Source organism: Corvus moneduloides, chromosome 13 (genome assembly GCF_009650955.1).
Source record: "Corvus moneduloides isolate bCorMon1 chromosome 13, bCorMon1.pri, whole genome shotgun sequence".
Classification (NCBI taxonomy): Eukaryota; Metazoa; Chordata; class Aves; order Passeriformes; family Corvidae; genus Corvus; species Corvus moneduloides.
In genome coordinates, this window is record NC_045488.1 from 6,544,714 (window position 1) to 6,567,565 (window position 22,852).

Consider the following 22,852-nt stretch of genomic DNA (forward strand, 5'->3'; position numbering starts at 1 on the left):
TCTCCACTACTTTCTTCCCTCAAACGTGAAAAAGAATTTGGTCCAAAAATAAGATTAGCTTGGTACATTGATGGATAAAATGTTGACACAAGTAGGGATGCAGAGTCAAAATACCATTTATTCAAGACTCTTCGGGCAGAAAGAATTTGTGGGAAAACAAGGACATTTATGATAGATAGCCCTGAGCTGTTGCCTCCAGGTCCAAGCTGGCTCTCATGGATCCATCCTGAGTGTGACCTGTGCTAAAAAACGTCATGAACACCCTCAACTTGCCTGTCTGCAGAGCCAACATTGTTAGGGCTGACTTATTAACACCAGCTCACAGCCACAACCACGACCCCAGCCAGTCCAGGTGTCTACTTCTGCAGCAGGATTTGTTTGCAAAGAGATAAAAGGTTTGAGAAGAGCAAGGGGTGGATTTCCTACTCTGAACCAGTGAGAGCAGCACAAACTCCTGTGAAAGTGGGTATGCTTCAAGAAATCCTTTATTAGTGCCCCACATCCTTTGACAGAGCATGTCCCTGTCAGTCTCCAAATCAATCATCTCAAAGATGAGTCTTTACTGAGTGTCAAGATGCTATTATAACTATTACACACATATCAATCCATGCAGCTCAAAGGAGATCTCTACAGACTGCCAGCAGAAATCCATCAAAGCAACAGGATCTCATCAGTGCTGAAAGAGACACATGATTTATCTTCATGCAGAGATCTTCCTGACATGCCACTCTGCTACCCAGAGCCAGGCAGGTTATTAGATTGGGCTGCTAATAGCTCATTTAGCTGCATCCCTGCCTTAGCATAGGGCTCCATGTGTTCTGCAGCACTCGCTCGGAGCATGCACAGTGCATCAGCTCGGCGCCAGCCTGTGCTGCACACAGACAGCCCTCACAAAACCAAACAGCCAAGGTCACTTCTGAAAATTTTTAGCACAAAGGAAAACATGATAAAATTAATAGTAAAATTAGCAGCAAAATCAAGGAGAAAAACAGGAAGGATAAGAAAAGTGCCGTTCACCCTTTTGTATTAAATGTAAACATCCAGAGAAAAACTGCAATGGGAACTTCACTGTTTTGGTGAATTTGGCAGTATAGTAAAGAAAATATTGATTTAATTTTCATTTATTCAGGCAGTTTAGTGTTAGCCAGGCTATCCACTTAGAGAACTGCGCACCTTCTGGCCTGTACTATCTGAATGAGCAAGTAGTGACAGTAACCCCAAGCCCCTTTCACCACAAGCCCTGTACAGCTCTGGTACAGAGCAAGAGGAGGTGTGGAGGTACACAAAAGCAGTGCCACATTGGGGTTAACCTTTAAATCATGCAAGTCTCCATGCAATGTTGCAATAAACATGAAGACAAGGCAAAAGACAAGGGGAAACTTCTTTGCTGCAGAATGTCCTCTCCAGTACCATCCAGTTTCCACAACAAGTACTGATCTTACTTTTAGGCTTTTTTCTGAAATTCTGGAAACTATTTCAATCAGTTCCTAGAAAACACACCCAAATTGATGTGAATGTCCTGCTCTGGCCTCATCCTAAAGCCTCTTCTGTTCTTCATTACATTTACGAGAACCAAACCAGGTAATTTTATAACCAGCTGCTTGAGTGATTGATAGTATTTCCTACTAATTGCCCATCTAGCAATAACAACAAAATTGCAGTGCTTAGGAGCAAGAGCAGGCAGTCTGAATGTGTGCAGTGACTAAGAGAAATCCAGCTACTCTCTTGGCACCAGAGAGATGGAGACAGTCACAATTCCTGGAAGATAAAGTACATATGATGACATATTATTAGAAGCAATCTCCTACCACTGAAGTATTTTCACAAATAGCCTTGAAGTGTCTTAAAGAAAACCAAAAAAAAAAATCAGGTTTGAACACTAAGAGCCAAAAGCAGAAGAGAGCCGAAGGATGGCTTTTTCCTGGTACTTCAGCCTCCTCTACAGTACAGCAGAACCTTCAGAGACAGAGCTCAGTGTGTTCCAGAGCACTCATTTTCCTGCCAGATGCAAAATATCCTTGCCAGTCTTTAAATTTTTCACAGCTACAGTGCTTAGAGCTACTGCAATGACTGAGGCACTTTTTAAAGTGACATTTTTGCCATTAGAGAACAGAAACCATTAAGAAGAAGCAACCCACCCAACAACTGCAGACAGGTGAAACTTTTCTAATGTTTAAAAGAAACACTTTGAAACATCAATACAAACACAGGCAACCCTGAAAATGCGTCCTGAGACAGAACTGCCACTTGATGGCACTGCACAGCATCGAGCTACAGTGATTCACAGTTATTTTCTACTTTAGCACGATATGGAATTGTTTTACTGAGCCAGGCAGAGGATGAGCACTTGCAGGGAGACTACATCTAGAACAGCCTTTGGAAGCAAGGGGGAGCACTGCAGGCTGAGTGCAGGGGATTTGAGAGGCTGTGTGAAATTTTGGCTTCATGAAATCAACGTCTTCGTGAGCACAGCTCTCATATCAGCTGTGCTGTCAGAAGTGCCTCTAGCCGAACAAAATGACTGCCAGCACTTTGTAACAGGAAATACAGCAGGGACACGTACCCTGAGGAATGACATGGGAAACGTGTTTGGTCATTCTAAAAGTAACATAAGAATATTTCTGAATTCTCTGCAAGAATACATCCCACAGTGGAAAAGTAGCTGTAGAGTATTTTCATTCTCTTAAACCCAAGTGCAGATCACCATTGCTTATTCCTCCTGACAGGAGAGGAGGCAACGCTGTCAGTGATGCTGGGGATGGGACACCATCTCTTAGTGTCTGTCCAGGCACTCCCTGCTCACCAGCTACCACAAGAAATCATGAATCCCAAACGCTGAGCCCAATACATGTACATTATTTCACCCGATTTTAATGTAACTCTTAGTGTGTTAACATAAGGATTCCTTCTGCAGTTTCAGAAAACAGGAGGAAGCAATCTAACAGCTTCCCAAAAGCAGATCATTGTCTGTGCTTTCCCACCCCTACCAGCTGTACCAGCTCTGGCATCTTCTGCAAGTCATATTAAAGTTCACACGTAATGCTGCAAAGTAGTGGCGAGTTAAGGGCAGAATTTCAGAGAAGTGCTCCAGACTTCAAGCCAGACTGTTTATTGTTTACCAGCACTTTCACACCCACAAAACAGGATCACAGAAGAAAAGTTCAAATAGATAATGAAAGGAGGATGGCTTTGAACCCAAATCCAGCACTTTTAGTTTCAGACAATATCGAAGAGGGGTTGAGGAAAGGCATCTGAGCTGCAATTTAAGCAACAGCTTATCCTGGAGGAAGATGCTGATGATGGTCTGGCAGCCTCGTCCGACTTCTCCAAGCAAAGTTGCCTTCAGTAAATGTGGAAAAGTGACCATTTCACAAACAGCCCTATGCTAACATCACACAGACCTCATGAGCTAGAGAATGCCTCTATTAAGAGGAGCAAGCCAAGCAACCAGCCTTGTAATAACCAGACTGCAAAAGTCTGCACTGAGGGTATGACAGAACCCAGAAGCAGCAGGGAGCTTGCCAGGGGATGGTGCTGAGCTCAGGTGGCAGCTGCCAGACACCCATTTCCACAGAAGGGAGAGCATGATGTAGACTGGAGTTTGGGAAGTGGAGGATGAAAAGAATCTAAATCAAAGATGTGAGCGACAAAAACTTAAAAGATGAGGTCAAGCACAGTTTAGTGGGGAAAGTATTTTGCCTGGAGAATTAGCAGAGCCAGACAAGCTGTAATATGCTCCTCTCAAAAAAAAAAAACAACAGTTTATTCAGGCGCCCCAGCTGACTTTCTTAAAACCAAGCAAGCAGCAGGTTCTTCCACAAGCAATGCAAGCAAATATTTTATTTGTAAAAGGTATTTAGAGGCTTTCACTCATTCATTATTCAAAGACATCTTGAAGGTGGGGCAGAAAACTAGTTTGTCATTAAGAAGAAATCAAGTACCCAACAAATAAAAGACAAGAGGTTTATCACATCCTCTCACCACAGAGCTGAACTAAACATCAAGGCTGGCTGTCCTTTTGCCTAAGGACCTTGAGAGAAACAAAGACAGGGCTTCTGTACAGTCACTTTCGTGAGAAATTCCCACATCAAAAGTATGTATGGTATGTTCTACTTTTTCTGCTGGACTGACCTCAGATACTCAGGCATCTCAATGGCCTTTGTCACCATAGATGCCACTAAGCAAATAAATACTGCTTTAGTAGAAAAGTAACTTAACCACAGCTGCCAACCTCATGACAGCATCTTACTGTAGAACTATAAAGGTATTTAATTTTGTCCTTTTGTCCCCTTGGTAGAGATTTCTGAAGAACATTAATTGTCCAGCACACAACAGAGCACACACAAGTGACACCTGAGATGATTTCAGCCACGGTAAGAAGTTGGATGTGAGGCACACACAGGTACAAGACCTCACTGCACTCAGGGACACGGGGAGCCACAGCACTTGAGACAGACACTGCTGCCACAAGTCTCCAAATTCTGTATTGTGAATCTTTTTCTTCAATCCTTTAACATTAACTCAAAAGGTGGGGTGGGGGTGTTATTAAAACATGAACATCAGAGGGTATTACAATTGTTTTTCTCAGGAATACACAGTGCACTTCAGCAGGGCATCATTCTATATGAATATAGAAGTGGGGAGGAAAATATTACAAGCATCATCCTTTTCTTCCATTTCAGATTAAAGCAGGACACACTGGGAAATTTACAGGAGTAGTTCATTCATTAACAGAAGAGGACCTACTGTACCCAAACTCAGGTTATATTAAGAGAGGGTCAATGCATTCTTTTTGAGGCTTTTGAAGTTCATACTTCGTTAAGTTGCATGACGTTTTGCCTAGGAAGTGGGAGCTCTCATCTCTATCAAAAAGTCTCCTTGAGAAACTCTGCAGGTTACACAGCTCCTAAGTGGCAGTTTAGACAAGAGACTCCATCCACAGACCTGATTAAAGACCAAAGTCAATGGCAGCATTTTTATCAATTAAGTGTTTGCCCTCTCATGCAATCACCAGTTATGACACATTTGGGTTTGTCACTCCAAGTAACATGGGCACACCTTAGACAAACCATGCAGAGGAGGAGTGCTGCGATTTAAAAGAAGTTTGTTCCTTTTAATCTAAAAGGAAAAAGGAAAAAAGTTTGCAGCAATACATCATGCTTCTCCAGCTGCTAATCTTTTCCATTTCACACCCACTGATCATTATCACCATGAAAAACCATTCCTGTCTTAAAGGCAGATCTAAGGTTGTAACCTCGGTTGCAATCAAGAGTAGATGAGCTTAATGTTTCCCAACGCACTCCCTGCATGTCACCCCAGTGCTTTTCCAAAACATTCATACTCAATACTGCTCTCAGGTCATTTTTTCTTAAAAAAAAACCCCAAACCAACATTGATTTCAGAGATGTAGGAGATGCGACTGGATTACAAAAATGATCAATAATTCTACAAAGACCCCACAGCCAGCAGTGGCTGAAATCAGAAGCCATGCACATCACTTTTGAAGGGAGATTTTTAAGGCACTCTATGCAGCTGAAGACATGACTTTGATCATTCCTCCAAGTGTGGTCAATATTTATTAAAGTTTGGGTAGAAATAAGGACACGGCTTGCAAGCCTTGATCCTTTTGTAATTAAATCTCCTGCTGAATAATCTGCTGAACTTTCAATTAATGATAATGTTTCTAAAAAAATCAACACTTCAAATTTGCAAAGCGCTCTCCCATGGATGCTGCAAACAGTGGAGTTGAATCTGACTAACGTAAACAATTTCATCTATAAACAGAAAGTTAATGAATCACAATAAAAAGGTCACCTAATAATAAACCTCCATTGTTTAAAGCATTGTTAATCCTTTTTTTATCCCTGCTCCTAGGTGATCTGGATAGCCCAATACATCAGTGACAAGAGCTAGGAAGTACCTTACAAAAAAAATTTTGACTTTTGGTGATAGGGAGCTACAACTTCTATAAAAAGATGATGACCAGTGAGGTCATTGCAAGCACTTAAGAAAAACAAACAAAACTGAAGTTCATTACTTCCCACCTCCCATCCTCCTGTTCCACCCCAGCCCTGCCAGCAAACAGAACAGCTTGGTCCTTCAGCTTTGAGACCCTGGGCTTGCAGAGCACAAGTCCCAGGCAGACCACAAATAAGGTTTGAAATACTGTCCTTCATCCACTACACTGTGCCCGATAAGAATTCTCTTGTCAACAGGACAGCACTGAAATACAAGAGGGATGTGAGTAAAGTTAGTCTTGGATTTAATCCAGTGTCTGTACATCAATAAAGATGTTCCCAACTGCAGTCTGAGGCAGATAACCACAGGACTGCTAAGCCACATGGACTTTTTTTTTGCAGCTGAAGAAATGAATACATCTTAAGGAAGCGGGTTTGAACATTTTTATTTCAAATTCACCCCACAACATTCAGCCACAGGCTCTGCTAAGTCCCACCACCCTTTCTAAATGCAATTCCATGCTGACAGTGGTAGGGGTGGGGGAGCTGCTTGCCCTCCAGCCCATGTGAGCACCAGCATCGCGCTATCGCACCCGAGCTAAACTGGGGAACGCTTCCCTGCCCTATCTCTCCTGGCACCAGCTCCTCTGCCCCATGACTGCGCTGCTGTGAGCAGCTCCCAGCTCCGGGGCCAGGAGAGCTCCTTAAACAGCTCGTTAGTGGAAGTAACAACAGCTCTGGGTGACACACGTGATGGGGGACCTGGCTCCTGGGGGACAGGAGCCAGCTGTTTGCAGAGCAAAGGCTGAGCAGCTGTCCCAGCCCAAACCTGCAGCAATGCTGAGCTCCAGTTCCTGGCAACCTCATCAACAAGAGAACAATCAGGCAAGGCTTAAATTAGACACTGAATCACAAAAACACAATACTCATTATTATAGGATGTGTTTTCCAGCTTATTTCTTAATCTTCACACTTACAAGGGCCATTAGTCTCCGGGACCTCTCAGTGGTCACAAGCTCTGCAGAGGTGGGACAGATGATTTTTACAGAAGAGGTAAATAGAACTCCAAGCAGCCAAAAGAAAGTACCAAGAAGGACACAGCATGTGGTCTTCCTTCCTTTTATGCACACTGATTTGAGTAATACAAGAATCTTCATCCCTCTATTGGTGTGTACGTGGAAGTACCATCTCTTCCATCACCCAAAAAAACTTTGGCCCCAAGTACACTGGACATCTCAGGTTCCCAAACCCCTCTTCTTAATTATGAAGTGCTAATCTGGGCAACCTGGTAATTATCAGATAGTAAAAAATGACGTCTCCAGTTCAGTTCCTGGAAGCCAGTTAGAGACCTGGAGCGTATTTTATCCTTTCTCCTCCTAAAAGGAGTTCAGTAATGCTGCTGATGAAAACAACTATCTAATGGATCTCTCAGGATGAAACTCATGGCAGATTTAGTAAAATAACAAACAAAATTGCATAATCCTTACTCTAAGATATTAGCTTAAAAGAGGAAGAGTGTCAAGGATGCAGAGGTGTCAAAAACAAAAGGGTCAAGTGTGGGAGAAGCATATTTTCCTGAGAGTAGACAAAGACAGGGGAATCCTCTGGCATGTCAGTATTGCCTGTTGTTTCCAGTCATTTAGAGAAATGAAATTCCTTATGGAGTAATTCACAGGATACTGTTCTTAGTTACCTGAAAACGAGATCTAGGAGCCTGTGTGTGAAAAATAGAGTTGCCATCCCTTTGCAGGAGGAATGTGGTGAGGTTTGTTATTTGCCTCCCAACGGCCAGGCCACAAGACTGCTGTGTCTGCCTTCAGAAAAATAAAAATACCAGGAAGATACCCTTTTCTTTGTGTTCTGCTGGCACCTAACCACCCTCAGATGAGCTGTCAATTAGCAACACATGGAAAACAAAACTGATCTGAAAATGTACAAAGCATTTAGACTGAGAGCAAACAGAAAGACTAAATCTTGACCTTTCAAATTTCCTTAAGCTACCACAATTTGTTTGTTTTGAAAGGGAGCTGATTTGTGTAGACCTGGCCAGGGGAGAGGGAGAGAAAAGGAAGTCACTGATGTATTAATAATGTAACTCATTTGCATTGCAAAGAAACACTACACTGAGTGCCATATAATCATTATTTTACACCAGGCTATATTTGACCTCAGTCCAGTTCTCTATCACGTGGGGATGAGGACTTCTAAGTGTGCCACTTCAGTATTACATATTCAATAAAACAGTGGGAAAATAAACTAATTCAGTAGATAAGACTGAGAAAACAAAGACTCCAGATTAGCTAAGTCACACACTGTTCAAATGACATAAGGATAATTTTATTCTGCATTCCATCATTCATGTGTTTCTACTGTAGCAATTCCATCATGTATTTGCACAGAAGTTCCATTCTCTCTTAATGTGTCCTAAGTTTAAATTAAGTTTCTTCAAAGTCAGTGTACATTCAGTAGGCTTGAAATTTAACAAAATTCAGGCATCAATTCGTTTCAAAATTCAGGATAGGCTGTACCCCTAGAAAGCTACTCTCACAAAATCAGGTCACACTATGTAGTGTTTTAATCTTGCTTCAAGCACAGACTTAGGACAGTGAGTACAGAATAAATTCCAATGCAAACTTCTAGTTGGTAATTAAAGGTAGGCAAAATTTAAAGCCTCCATGGCATTAAAGGTCAATATGATCCATTATTTACAACATGCAACACTCTCCAAGATACAGGTCTATCACCAGTCCTGAATGTTTCTCCTTCCTTCCCCTTAAAAGCCACATTTGCAAGCAATTTTCCCTTCCAATTTTCCATCCTCACATCCAGCTCTGCCCTCGTTGGCGAGGTCTGTGGGCAGGACCGTGAGCTCAGCCTGCTCGGAGCATGGCAAGGCAATGTGGAAAGCAAACAGTTACAAACCTGGCTGGCAGCTTTGGCACAGATTTAACACACGCTCACACACCCCCACACATCCAGGTCTAATTTGACAGTCCCCATGTTCTGCAACAAAGCTGCTATTCAAGAGCCAGGGGAAGCTTGTTCCTTATTAATGGAGCCGTGGAGGTTACGAGCTTTGAGAGGCTGACGTAAACCATCTCCCGCTGCAGCCGAGCCCTTCGCTGCCTCCAGGTCCTCCCTGCCACGTTTAAAACTCCAAACACAAAAATATTATCACAGTGGGCAAGCCCTGCACACTGGAATGCCCTGTTTTCCACACAAGCTATTTCTTCTCACCACCTCTCAACACATCAAGTCACACAAGCACAGCCACGCACTCCAGCACGCTTTGGGGAGGAAAAATAAAAGTGAGGGATACCTGCACAGAGACAGCTTTATGTGCCTCAAAACTCACTTAAAACAGTCTGCTGGAAAGCCAGAGGAGCTCTGTGACTTACCTGAGAGCACTACCACTGAGCATTTGCAATTGAATTAATACAAATAAACTCCTTAGGGAGCAAGGAGAAAAGCAGCAGCATCTCCAAAAAGCTGATGGGAAGTGTTTTGTGTGAACAGTAGGAGAGGCAAAAAAGTGTTTCAATTTGTACTCACATACAACGGAGCTTGCTGTGGATTAAGTTTCATGACCTCAGAACACTGAAAAAAAAAAAAAAGAAAAAGCAAGTTTAAGTTATTTTTCATAAAATTTTAGGTACTTCTTTTTAAGTTGCTTTAGCACCCACACACTCCTTTTTTCAATAATCACTTTTTCTCTTCCCCTTTGTGTCCATCTCAGTTCATCTTTCCTCCTAGCAATCCTCACTTCATATCTGCTTTTTATAACAATTATCAATCCTTAATTGAAATCCTTCCACCAATTCCCCACTCCCCCCATGAAAAAATCATTTACAAACATTTGTACTTCTCTCTGCTGCTCAAGAAATCCAACTACTACCTTGTCCAAGGTAATTTGGTGTCATTTTTTACCCCTTTTGCTGGGTTATTTGTTAAAGAAAACATTTCAAAACAATACAGAAAATCAAAAAATTTTCTGAAGGAAAAACTGCCAGAATATATGATGCTCATGGTTCTGCACTAGCATTTTTCATAATCAAAATCTACCATTAGTCATTCTGCAAAAGCCGTTTTAGTCAAGAATCTTTCCTCTTTCAGGTCTGTCCCTGGAATTTCTCTATAACCTGGTGAAAGTTTCTTATACTGAGCTTTAAATCAGTTGAACCAGAATTTCTCTCGCATTAGTTCCTCCATTCCAGCAGAAAATATTCACTCTAAACAAAAGCTCTAAGTTTTCATTTAATGTGTGTATTAAGAGATCCAGGATCCTAAGATGAAGGAATGCAAAACAATTAAAAATGGAATTTCTGCTGTTACTCATGTCTGCAGAACTGGTAATGCTCTGCAAATACTTCAAGCCCTTTTTAAAATAGATGAAATACCACTCTGCTTTTCACACAAAAAACGCAGGATCCTGTTCATACTTTTTTCCTTTCCAAATCCCACAGTTTGCCTTGAGTGAGACAGAAATTAAACCACAGCCTAAGTTCTCTTAGCTGATTCCAGCTATCCTTGCTCCCTCACATGCTCTCCTTATTTTACAAAACGTTTTTGTGCCAGTTGCTTTAAAATACCAGAGCGACCTGCCAAGCTTGTGCATCAAAACAGCCCCTCTGCAAAAGGTCCTCTGAGGCAGCCAGTGGACTGACAAGTATTTTTCAAGCATTTTAAATCTAATCCAATTCATACCTATTTTCAGCCTTAAGATTCCCCTTTGTAAAAGAACACCTCAAAATGGTTATGCCTGATAGTTTTCACTGTATTTTCAGCTTTTACAAAGCCCGATTTACTCAAAAAAAGAGAGGATTAGTAGCACTAGCTGCCATTTGGCCAGGTGAGCTCCAAGAACAGCTCTACAAATAATCCTCACTTGTGCCCTACACAACATGCTCCTGGTAATGCCAGTCCTACTGAGAGTTCAAAAAGAAAAGAGAAAATAGAAGCAAAACCAAAAAATGCACAAACCCTGCCAATCACCCTCATGACCTACCTGAGCCTCTCTCTCCTGTTCTAAACCTGGGTGTCCTGAACAGGAGCACAAAAACATTACCCTGACAAGAGCATTTATTGTACCTTATGGAAATCAAACCATCCTTGAAAAAAACCCCAACCTTTTAAGCTCACTTCACACACAGATTTTTAGGATTTCTCGTTGCAATAGACCAATTCCCTGTGAATTCAAACCCATGACAGTTTTTGTTGGGGTTTTTTTGGGAAGAGAAGTGCACAGCAGCAGCGAAATAAGGCGACACTGCTGAACACTTGGTCTTGTCAAAAAATCATAGGAATACTTCCTGCAGGAAGATTTTTTCCCCCCTCTTATCTTACTAGATGGCCCTTACATCAGTCACTTAAAGTGATTCCTTGGTTCATAATGCACATGTCATTCCAATTTTTCTAGGATGCAAACTTAGTTTGCAAGGAGCCAGGCAGGTTTGGAAGATATTTTATTTCATCTTGTTAGGAAGTTCTTTGGCAAAAACATAGGAGAAAATCTGAGTGACAGATAAGCCTGAATGACTACTCTGCATCAGCAAAGGACTAATTTAGGTTTCTAGACAAGTGGATTTCTCCAACCAATGGCCAGGCAGGGAGCAGCCTCTGAAAAAATTTAAAAACCTTTAATCCAGTAAGAAGAGGAAAAACAAAAGGCAGATCATACTGGTCATAACCAAACCAAGATTCATAGGGACCCTAATATAGTCAGTAAGTTGGACTACTTCAAGTTTAAAAATGAGGAGGAAAAAAAAAAAAAACAAACAACAAAACAAGAGACAAGAGGCTAAACTTTGTTTTCTGCTATTATTGGAGGAACACAGTTTCCAAGCCAATGGCTGCTCTGAGCCCTGGAGAGCCATTCCTACATTTTTGGGCAGGAAGAACTCGCTGTATCAGATACAGAAGAAGGCAGTGAGAACAACTGGCCCTCCTGTGAGACCTGGACTGCACATGAACTGCCCAGAAAGCCAAACGCACAAGAACAGGTAAATACAAATCCCCCTCCCCTGCCCAGCTCCCGCCCGCCACGGGAAACCGCGTGGCAGCACACAATGCGGCACGGGGCAAAAGCCGGACTGGCCAATCCCCGGAGTACGGAATGGATTCCGGAGAAAACCCGGACTGGCATTTCCCTGGAACACGGAATGGATTCCGGAGAAAACCCGGACTGGCATTTCCCCGGAGTACGGAATGGATTCTATGGAAAACCCGGACTGGCCTTTCCCCGGAGTACGGAATGGATTCCGGAGAAAACCCGGACTGGCATTTCCCCGGAACACGGAATGGATTCCGGAGAAAACCCGGACTGGATTTTTCCCGGAGTACTGAATGGATTCTAAGGAAAACCCGAAGTGGATTTTTCCCAGAGTACTGAATGGATTCTATGGAAAACCCGGACTGGATTTTTCCCGGAGTACTGAATGGATTCTAAGGAAAACCCAGACTGGCATTTCCCCAGAATACGGAATAGATTCTCGGGACAACCCGGACTGGATTTTTTTCGGAGTACGGAATGGATTCCAAGAAAAACCCGGACTGGATTTTTCCCGGAGTACTGAATGGATTCTAAGGAAAACCCGGAGTGGATTTTTCCCGGAGTACAGAATGGATTCTAAGGAAAACCCGGACTGGATTTTTCCCGGAGTACTGAATGGATTCTAAGGAAAACCCAGACTGGATTTTCCCGGAATACTGAATGGATTCTCAGGAAAACCTGGACTAATGCCGAGTAATGATGGTTTCAGTAAAAGAAACAACATCCCCAAGCCCTGGAGCTGAGCAGTTAAGACCCTGCTTCTCTCTGTGCTTCCCAAACCACAGCACTTGTACTTCCCAAAAACACAGGCTTGCAGTAGAAAACAACCCAAGACACCCAAAGCAACATGCACAGATATTAAAATATTAAATATTTCCTACCATTTACAAACCCACTGCATATTTTAAAAAAAGGCATGCACCAACCTTAATTGAACAGAGAGTTCTAGCCAGAGGTTGGAAAAAAATGGCATCAAGACCAAGATGCAAGATATGTTTCCACTTGCATTTTGGTCTAAGTAGCTTCAGTGCTCAACATTTTAATGTGCTTTTCTTCTCTGAAGAATACATCAGAATCACTTTTCCATTTAGCCTCTGTTTTGCAAATGCTGCCACTGTGGCCCCAGGCACCACAGACTTACTCAGGAAAAGGCTCACTCACGCTTTACTCCAGAAGAGGAAAATTTCATCAGAAACTTATTGACCGAGGTTACAATGCAAGATGCAACCAACAGTATGCATGCTCTTATCATCTTCACAAGCTGTTAAAGTGGGTGGGGCACTGCTTGTTATCTCCTCCCATGACTCATCCTTGATAACTCCCTCCAGGTGTTATCTCTGTGGGCAATCAAGGACCCACCACGTGACTCATAGAATTACATCAGCCCATTGTGAGATGCTCCACCCAGGGGGAGGAGCCAAGTGTTCCCACCTGGATCTAATCTGGGGTTTGGAACAGCACAAGCAGCCCTTACTGGATTCCCAGAGGACAAGAGCTACCACTGGACCTTCAGGTGAAGACCAGACCCTTCAACAGGACCGCTTCATCTGGACTGCTACCACCACCCTGACTAACAGGCTGTCAGGTTGTATCCTGACTCTGTCACTGTTCTTGCACTATTACATTTATTTTAATTTTCCTATTAAATTATAACTCTGACTTGCAATCTCCCACTGGTTTGTTTTCAAACTAGTACACTTAGGTTTCCTACACGAGTACCTGTGCTAACCTCACTCTCTGTGGCACAGCCTGACCACATCTCACACTGCAAAATTACGAATTATTTCTTCGTAATTGCTCCTCTCTTTCAACTCAAAAAATTATGGGAAAAATGTTCTTCTCTAAACATATACTTTAGGCAGTGAGAGAGAGAACATGCTCATTTTGCTGAAACATCCTTTCTGAGGCACAACAGGCTCAGAAAATGTACATCATTCACGCAGCAATTGCAACGATGGAGTCACTTGGTGTGGTATTCCCAGCGAGAAAAACAAGAGCTCTGCTCCCAGGACACTGTATTTGCACTGCATCCAGGGAATATCCCAGAGGAAGTAAAACCCCAAGCAACAGAAAGTATTACATCCCTAGGCCAGAAAAGAGAGAACATATATTCAAGCCCCATTTTTAAATAAATTAAAGCATCAAATAGTGAAAATCCAAGTAAGCACGGTTTGTGCTCAGTTCCACTACCGCACCTTTTGCACCTGAGCCTTTCTGCAGCTCGCTCATACGCAAAACCCCACATTTTGCAGACGCCCGAAATTGTTTCTTTCCACTGCCTTTACAAAGTGGCCTTTCAGGCTGGTCCCTCAGGAATAGAATGGGTTAAGTGCTCACAGGTCCCAGCCTCCCCAGTAAATCATTTATTACCCCAGCTCGGGGACAAGGAGCTCTGCAGAAGCGAGAGCCCACGCTGTGCAGCTGTTCCCAGCCAGGCAACTCTCCACAATTATGTTATAACACAGGATTAAGCTCGGGGAGTGGAAATCCGTCCCTTCATTGCTGATGGCTTTTTTCTTTTTTTCAAGTTATGCAGCTATTTTAAATGTTACAGAGCTCATTAACATGAAGTTCATTAAGTAGTAACCACTTTATGAATGAAATGGTTGCCACTATAAGCACAATTATGGAAATACTAGACCAGCAGGCAGAAAAAGGAAAGGGTATGAGAATGCTGCTCCTGAACTCCAAATTAGCCCTTTTTTTTTTCCCAGATCCTTCAGAGGAGGCACACCCAGAAATCAGATGTGAGGCAGAGGCTGGTTCCCAGGCAGGTCTTCAGGTGAGAAGCTCTTGCTGCCTGTGCTAGACCGCCCCAGAAATTTCGGTGCTGTGGCTGTGTGCAAAAAGTCATCCCCCTTGGTCACCCCAGAAAGGGTCTGGCATGTTCCTCAGCAGTAAGCACTGCTTGCTGCAACTCACCATGCTCCCAAAATTAGCAGAAAGTTAAGAAACACTATGACAAATCAAGCCACATACTGCATCTGTGCAGCTGGTGTCGTGCATTCCTCCTTTAAATACGATGAACTTGGAGGCCAGCTCTCAGCAAGCCGCTTACTCATTCCTGATAAAGCAGGTTCCATTCATAATCTTGCCAAGGAAAGGACTTCATTTCTTTCTCAAGGTCTGAAAATAGGTATAATTCCCCTACTCAACTACACTGAAAAAAGGAAAACCCAAATAAATTACAATAACATACTTGTCTCTCTACAAGTAACAACAGTTTATGATTAATCCACCCAGCTGTTGCCACAGCTCAGTAACACCAAATGATTTGGACTCAGTCTTGTTAAAGTCCTGGTGTTGTAGGCAAAACCATGGAAAATATGAGGCACTGCAGAAGGTAAACAGGTTAGGGACAGTGGGAAGAGAAAAGAGGCAGCTTGCCGTGGTTTCCCTCCCTCCCTCCCTTGACAGAGCTCACACATGGCAAGCACCCATTTCCAGGCAAGACTCTGGCAGTTTCTTTGCTTCAGGCTAACAGTTTTTACACACTCGAGCCTTTTTGGAGAGAAACGGTGTAACTCCGTGAGTCAAAACAGCTCCTGTCAGTATTGCAATAACCATGTACTCGCTTTTAGGTCAGATCCATCCTGTGATCTGGTTCACCACACCAAGAAACTGGTGTTAGCTGAAAAACAAACCCAGAAGCCTCAGCAACATGACTGCTCCGGGGCAGACAGACCGACAGCCGTTGTGGTGACCGGGAGGCACCTCAGCTCTGATCCCGGCCAGCTCCTGTGGAAATCCTGGGGCTGTAACCATATGCCTGCCCCAGGGACATGAAAGCTGTATCTTAAAATATTAGGGGAAAACAGCTGATGTTTTAAGTGTTAAGTGCTATTTTATACCATGGCATGTGGTTGATACAGGAGGCAACACCACATACCCCTTTTCTACTTCCACCACAAAGAGACTGTATTTTATGGCAAAATAACTTGTTGAATTTGTTTATATCACTGTATTTGCTTTGCTATCAGCATCTCCTCCTCCTGTCAAGGCTAAGGCTGACAATCAGCTTGACAATGGGCAAACCCATTCTCCGAAACCCCTCACCTCAATCTTCATGTATACCTGAAAGAGCTGCCAAAACATTTAACCTTACTTTAACTGCATGAAGCAGTAGAGGTGGCTCCAAGATGTTCTTCAGGTCGTTCCCACACCAAGCAGGGGGTAGTAGGGCAGGTCACGACACTCAGCTCCTGGAAGAAGGAAGAAGAAGAAGGAGTCACCAGGTGCAAGGGTCAGCATGGCTGAGAGCAGTCCTAACACCCAAACTGGCACTGCTACACCTTCACCAAGGGGGATGGAAACCATCCTCTCCCTTGCTTCCCGCAGCAGTCCCATGTGGTTCCAGGAGCACACACAGGACGATGGCCACATTATGGACAGGGCTATTTATAGACACACAAGGGCATCTGGCACCACCTAAGAATAACTGCGCTGCTGAGTTGTATTTACTGCTGTCCTGCTATTTGGTTTATCCCCAAAGCTGATCTGCTGTCCAGCACCATATTCCAAACAACTAAGCTGGCCTTAAGTCCTTTGCATCCATCAACACAGCCCCTCTCAGAGAGACTTCATCGAACTCTTTGTGGACTCCCTCCCACCAAGGTGTTTTAACAGGGACAAAGGTAGATGATGGCAGATGGTGACCAGCAGACGAAGCCCAAATCTACCAGGATGTCTCTGCCAAACCCTTCTGCATTGCCTGCACTTTTCCACAGGCTGACTTCCTGCTCTGGGGCAAAATCCGCTCAGCAGATTCATCTATAGGGATAGTCTCCAAAGCACACCTGGAAAGAGGAGCTAAAGTGAATCAAATGTTGAAAGGTGAAAAAGCCAAGGTTGGGCTATAGTTTATTAAATGCTGTGTGGGAGATTTTATTAGCTAAATCAAAGTTATCAAGGTATCTCAGGCCATCATTTGGTTACCACACCAGGAAAGGTTGTGGCTACACACACACCACCGAACACAAGTGCGACAACCAACTGCCTCCTCTTGTTCTACCAGAGAGAGACTCTGCCCCTGCACTCTCCCTGTTGGGAAAACATCCATAATCTGGGAATCTCATAGCCTGAGCCAACCTGCAGACCTCAAAGTGCAATTACAAGCACAGAAGTAACAATGGCAAAACGAGTTACCAGCTGGGAAAACAATTGTACTGTGTGAATTAGCTGGAGAACGTACTGCACTGGAAGGTGAGGCACTGCACAACAAATCTCGCTCCATCTACACAAGAACAGCATCACCTGAACATCTCAATGTCAATTTTACACAATGTTTTTTCTTCAGATTAACAGCTAAAAGTCTCTTTTATCCATTCTGATGAGAAATGGGCAGAGTATTTGCATGGTACTACAAGGTACTGTGTTTTACTACAAATATATATACTTAGACCAAACTGGAAAAACAGAAAAAATTTCATCCTCTTATTCCTCTTAAAGTATCAGGATTGTGTATGAATTCCTTCATTGCCATGTCACACATTTCTGAATTACACTCTTATGCCAAACTGCTGGAGCTGAAAGTGGAATTACCTGAAGTCTTAAACCCCAGTTAAGAGCACACAAACACTCTCTGGATTCATTAACCAGTAAAAACCACCCTCGCAGTCACAAACAAGCAGACTGGAACTTTCCTCTGGCATTTTTGTAGCATTACTTTCAGGACCTCAATTTACAAGATGGTTACTGTTTGATAAAGCAATGATTAGCTATTTGCCATCCTGTGTTGATCTCCAAGGAACAGCTCTTTCCAAGGCACATACAACAACAATACAGTTTCATTCATTTATGAGACACTGGTAACTTGGCTTTTAATACCTTATTTGTATATTTTGGCAGAGAAAGCAGGGTTTGCTGCTATCCCTTTGAACCAACAAGGACTGTAGGTATGGCTAACACTGCTAGGGTAGATAGAGAGTATGCTGTGAATCACTGCAGGTTTTTCCTCATATCCACTAAGGAATGAGGGTGTGTGTATGGAAAGCTCACTTGGATGCTCAGGACCTGGAAAGTATTAGCAACTGGAGAAAATAAACTGGCCTAGCAATGAAAAACTAACATGGATCATAAAATTCTTCCTCACAGTTTTTTGTCTGGTTTTATTCTGTGGGAATTTTTAGATTGCTAGACGAAGAGGCAAGTAACATTAAAAAGTCCTGGAGATACGCTTTAATTCTGTATGTAAGGAGCCTGCACAATGAGTAAGGTCATCCACATTGAAGTACTAATACCCCAAAGACCTGATTCCTGTTTGCCATGAAACTGTTACAGGACAACTCCCGCATGCCTAAGCACACCCATTTCAGAAGGATTTCCCCATGGGGATTTCTCCTCCTCCTCCTTTACTGAGAAATCATTCCCAAGTGTAGATGAACACTGACATAGCTCCTGTTTTCTGACTCTTAGAAAGATGGGTTTAAAAATCATGTTTCATGGGTGAGCTCACACTGCTTTACAAATAAAAAACTACCCAGTATTATCACAAGAAGATAATAACATACAACAGCTTTATAAAAAGCAACTTGGTTTCTACACTGCTCTGCCAATATTTCAAACAACCTCTGGATAATTTCTTCCTAAAAGGGCCCATAGTCATGATACCACATTAGAATGTAAAGAAGAGTCCTTTTGACACTTGCCTTTACATAACCTGTCTTGCTTGGGTTTAATAAAAACAGGGGGGAAACCCCATCTCTTTTGCTAGGATGGGATTGTTTGATAGCAGACTGTTCATGGTCTTGCTATCTCCACACTGAGAGAGCTAAAGCAGAAATTACCCAGGCCACTGAAGAATTACTGAAACACTCTTAATGAAGAGAGAGGAAAACAAAAATTAAGGACAGTGTTACAGCTATTTACAATTTTAAGAAGACAACCTAACTGGCCCTGTGGATTATATAAGCAATTGCTGTAAGAGATGAGTCCTTTTTCCAAAAAAGCCCAATGGCTTAGAGGTGATCTGCATCTGATACATCCTCTAGAGGCAGAGGAGTAAAACATCAAAAGGTACTCTCGTTACATTTCTAAATTAAATGAATGGCAGTGAATAACACAGGCAAAAATGAAATTATTCTGTGTTGAAAATCTATTTGGGATGAATCAGTTGGGACTCTTAAACGTGCTTGGTAGAGCCCCAACATGTGGACCTCAGAGTTTCCAGTTATCTTGCTGAGTCCTCCCCAGCAAACTCCCACCCTTCCCAAACACTCCCCAGTGCCCGGCACAGAGGAAATCACTCCTCAAATTTTTCCTTTTTTCCCTGAACCCAAACCTATTTTATTTTTCTGAGAAGCATTTCATGTTTTGTTGCTCTGCCATCTGAGCGCTTTGACACGTCCAACAAGTTCTCTCACCATCTGGTTGTAATTGCCATCTCAAAGCTTTCAACAAATTCAAAAAGCAGCATCAAGATGAGGGCACTAATGGTCTGGGAGATGGATGGCTAATTATTTGGGATTATTTGATACAGCTGGAACCTTTTCATAGACAAGACACCCATGTACAGCCAGTCTCCAGCACCCAAACAAATCTCTGGGTTTTTTCTGAGCTTTATCTGTTGCCTGCTATAAAACCTCCTCACAATTTCATATCAAATGCTGTCAAGGGAAACCTTGCTTCTCCTCCTCATCTCCCAAATTGCTGGGTGTACAACTGCATGCTGCTGTCATCTTTTGCTCTGAATACACAGCCTATACTCATATACCATGATACTCTCGTTACAGGACATCCTTTTCCTGCTTCCATCGCATCTCCCAGGAGAGACTGGCTCACAAGATCTTTCCAGAAGTTTGGCCCATGGTCAGAACTGTGTTTCCTAATTCCTTAGAGAAGGGAATCTGGACACACTCCTTGGACAACCAGAGGATCACACCCAGACAGCCTGGGTTTAGGAAAGGCAGGTCCTGCTTGACTAACCTGATCTCCTTCTATGACAAGGTGACCCGTTTAGCAGATGAAGGAAAGGGCACAGATGTTGTCTGCCGAGACTTTAGGAAAGCCTTTGACACCTTGTTTCACAGCATTCTCCTGGGGAAACTGGCTGCTCATGGCTTGGATGGGTGTATGATTCTGCTGCTCACTGGGTTAAAAACTGTCTGGATTGCTGGGTCCAGAGCGTGGTGGTGAATGGAGAAATCCAGTCGGCAGCCAGTCCCACCTGGTGTTGCCCAGGGCTCAGTACTGGGGCCAGTCCTGTTTAACACCTTTAACTGGACGAGGGGATCAAGGGCACTGTCAGTCTGTTTGCAAACGACACCAAGTACTGATCTGCTGGAGGAAGGCTCAGCAGAGGGATCAGGAAAGGCTGGATCGATGGGCCAGGTGGGGATCAGCCTCTTCTCCAATGTAACAGCTGACAGGACAAGAGGAAACTGCTTCAAGTTGTGCCAGGGGAGGCTTAGACTGCACGTGAGGAAAAATTTCTTCACCGAAGGGTGGTCAAGCACTGGAACATCTGCCCAAGGAATTGGTGGAGTCACCATTCCTGGAGACATTTAAAAGATGTGTAGAAGTGGCACTTAGGGACATGGTTCAGTGGTGGTCTTGGCAGAGCTGGCTAATGGTGGGACTTGATGACCTTAAAGGTCTTTTCCAAGCTATACAATTCTATGATCCTATATACATGGAAGATCAAAATATTATTTGCCTAAAATCTGCATTGCTTTGGACAAGTGTAAGTGCAGCATGATCCTCTAGCCATTGCATCAAGCTACATTTGTACTATAAAGAGTGGAGGGTAGATTGCAGCTCATCACATTTTGACACACACACAACATTCCACTGAAAGTAAATGATGGGTTTTGTTTAGAAAGCAGCATCTGACTTGGCATACTGGATGAAGAAAAGCCAAGAATTTTAAAACAATAGAAAGTAAAACATATCCATATTTCACATGTCTGTACACACTGCAGAGCAAGCAATAATATTAAGATGTTAACTGCAGTCCCATCAATCCTGATTACTAAGAGGTGGGAGACAAAAATTCTTTCATATACACAAAGTTAACTTTTGAAACCCAAACTCTTTTGACAGCGTCGCCTTGAACTTGTAAACAGAAATAGTACCATGTTGGAGTAAAAGGGAAGCAAGGCAGCAACAAACCAAGAGCACTTCCCTGCTCACTCTAGCCCTGGACAGACACAATTTTTCTCTCTAGAACTTGGAGATCTGCACAGAACTGAAAGAAGTTTGGAGTTTTTTAATTCTACCAGCAATCACAACAAAGCAGCAGAACAGAGAGACCAGTGATGCTTTATGGTTCTCTCCCTTGCCTTTTGACAGCAACCTGGGGTCATAAACACCTCTTGGGCAATAACACACAGCAACCTGTTTCTCCAGGAGGTGCCATGGGGACTCTGCAAGCAGTGAAAAAGCCCTCACCTCTGAGAGCATGGTCCTGCACAAGTGCTCTTCAAAGGTATACAAGGTCTCAGCCTTCAAAACTGAAGAAAAGAAAAACTGGAAAGAATAATAATATTTTTGTTACCCATTAGTTTTTACTAATAAAAGCAGGACTTGGTCCAGAAATTTGATCTTCTTTAAACTGCAGCCTGTCACCACGTTCATCCTAAACAGAAACTGCTTCTTTTCAGACAGCCTTGTTAAACCACATCAGGATTGAGATAAGGACTTCAAACTGTTTCCACAAGACCATCACAGCTCACTGTCTGTGAGAGATATTAAAACTTAACTTGTGGACAGTTTAAAAATCTGTGCAAGGGATTAGCACTTCACCAAACCACCATGGCAAGACCACCACTCTCCTTCTTACTGGGAACCTGTATCAGAGTGATTAGCTAAAAAACAAAGCAAACAGCAGCAAGTTGCAGTAACATCTGAAGTCCTCAGACACTTCTAAAACACTCTTCTTTAAAAAACTCTTTTAATTCTGCAACAGGTTCTTCTCCTTCGCTTCTCCTCTACCATGACATTCAGGTGACAGTCTCAGTGAGTTGTGCCTTTTTGCTAGAATGGAGCAAAGCTCAAAAAAAACCCCTCCAGAAGACCAGGAAACAGAGGAAGCACAGTGAAGGACTACTTCAGCAGGGCCATCATCAAGAGCTACCAACACAATGCCTCAAAGGCACAGGAAAATGCCACTTAGCCACAGTTTCCCACTTAACAGAACGGGCCTATTTTCTTAGAAATACTGGGTACAGGTTGTGACAGGACATGCTAGACATTTCCTGGGGAGGCGACATGTCGCCCCAAGAACAGTATATGGACCCTGAGAGAAGGCAGAGTGATTTGAAACAAGATTCACGTGAAAAATTCAGGTACTTTGAAGGGTCGTCTAGTCTATCACCCTGCTCAAAGCAAGGCCATGACATCAAGGTTATGAAACAATCCACATGCTTCCATTGTTCAAAACTGTCCCAGTCAATGTGGCCTGTTTCTCAGTTCCCATATCTAAAATTGAGCTAAATAAGGTAATTGAACTCCATCACCACAGAAGGAAATCAAACTCACCATTAGTTCAAAGCATTCCTGCTCCAGCCATGAAGCCTGAACAATTCACTTGTTTAATCTGACTTTCCCCATGTACAAAATTGATTTTCTTCTTCATTTCCACGGAGTTTACAAAAACAATCAATAAAATAAATAAATAAATTTTTACTGTACCTAGAAGTCTTGTGACAAAGGAGGGAACGTGTACATGTTGAAACCAAACACCAGCATGTAACGTGCACTGACACATTAATTGATACAAGGCTTTCTCCTCCATGTTAAGGAGGTATCTTGGTATAAAAGACAAAGAGCAAATCTATATTCTTGTCTCCCACTGCAGCTCCTGCCAAGCCCAAGGTCCCTCTGTGCTGAGCACCACGGATGCAGCAAG

General features: G+C 43.0%; 1 protein-coding gene across 6 annotated transcripts in view; it reads right to left on the reverse strand.

Annotated features, from left to right (window-relative positions):
* Nucleotides 1-22,852, reverse strand: part of AKAP13 (A-kinase anchoring protein 13) — a 205,971-nt gene that overhangs the window by 141,445 nt on the left and 41,674 nt on the right. For all 6 annotated transcript variants that reach the window (XM_032122281.1, XM_032122282.1, XM_032122284.1 and 3 more), the window contains exons 3-4: nucleotides 16,112-16,208; nucleotides 9,510-9,554 (exon numbers count right to left, since the gene is read on the reverse strand). In XM_032122281.1, the coding sequence (XP_031978172.1) occupies nucleotides 9,510-9,542 (33 nt within the window). In that variant the 5' untranslated portion in view covers nucleotides 9,543-9,554; nucleotides 16,112-16,208. The remainder of the gene's footprint in view (nucleotides 1-9,509; nucleotides 9,555-16,111; nucleotides 16,209-22,852) is intronic.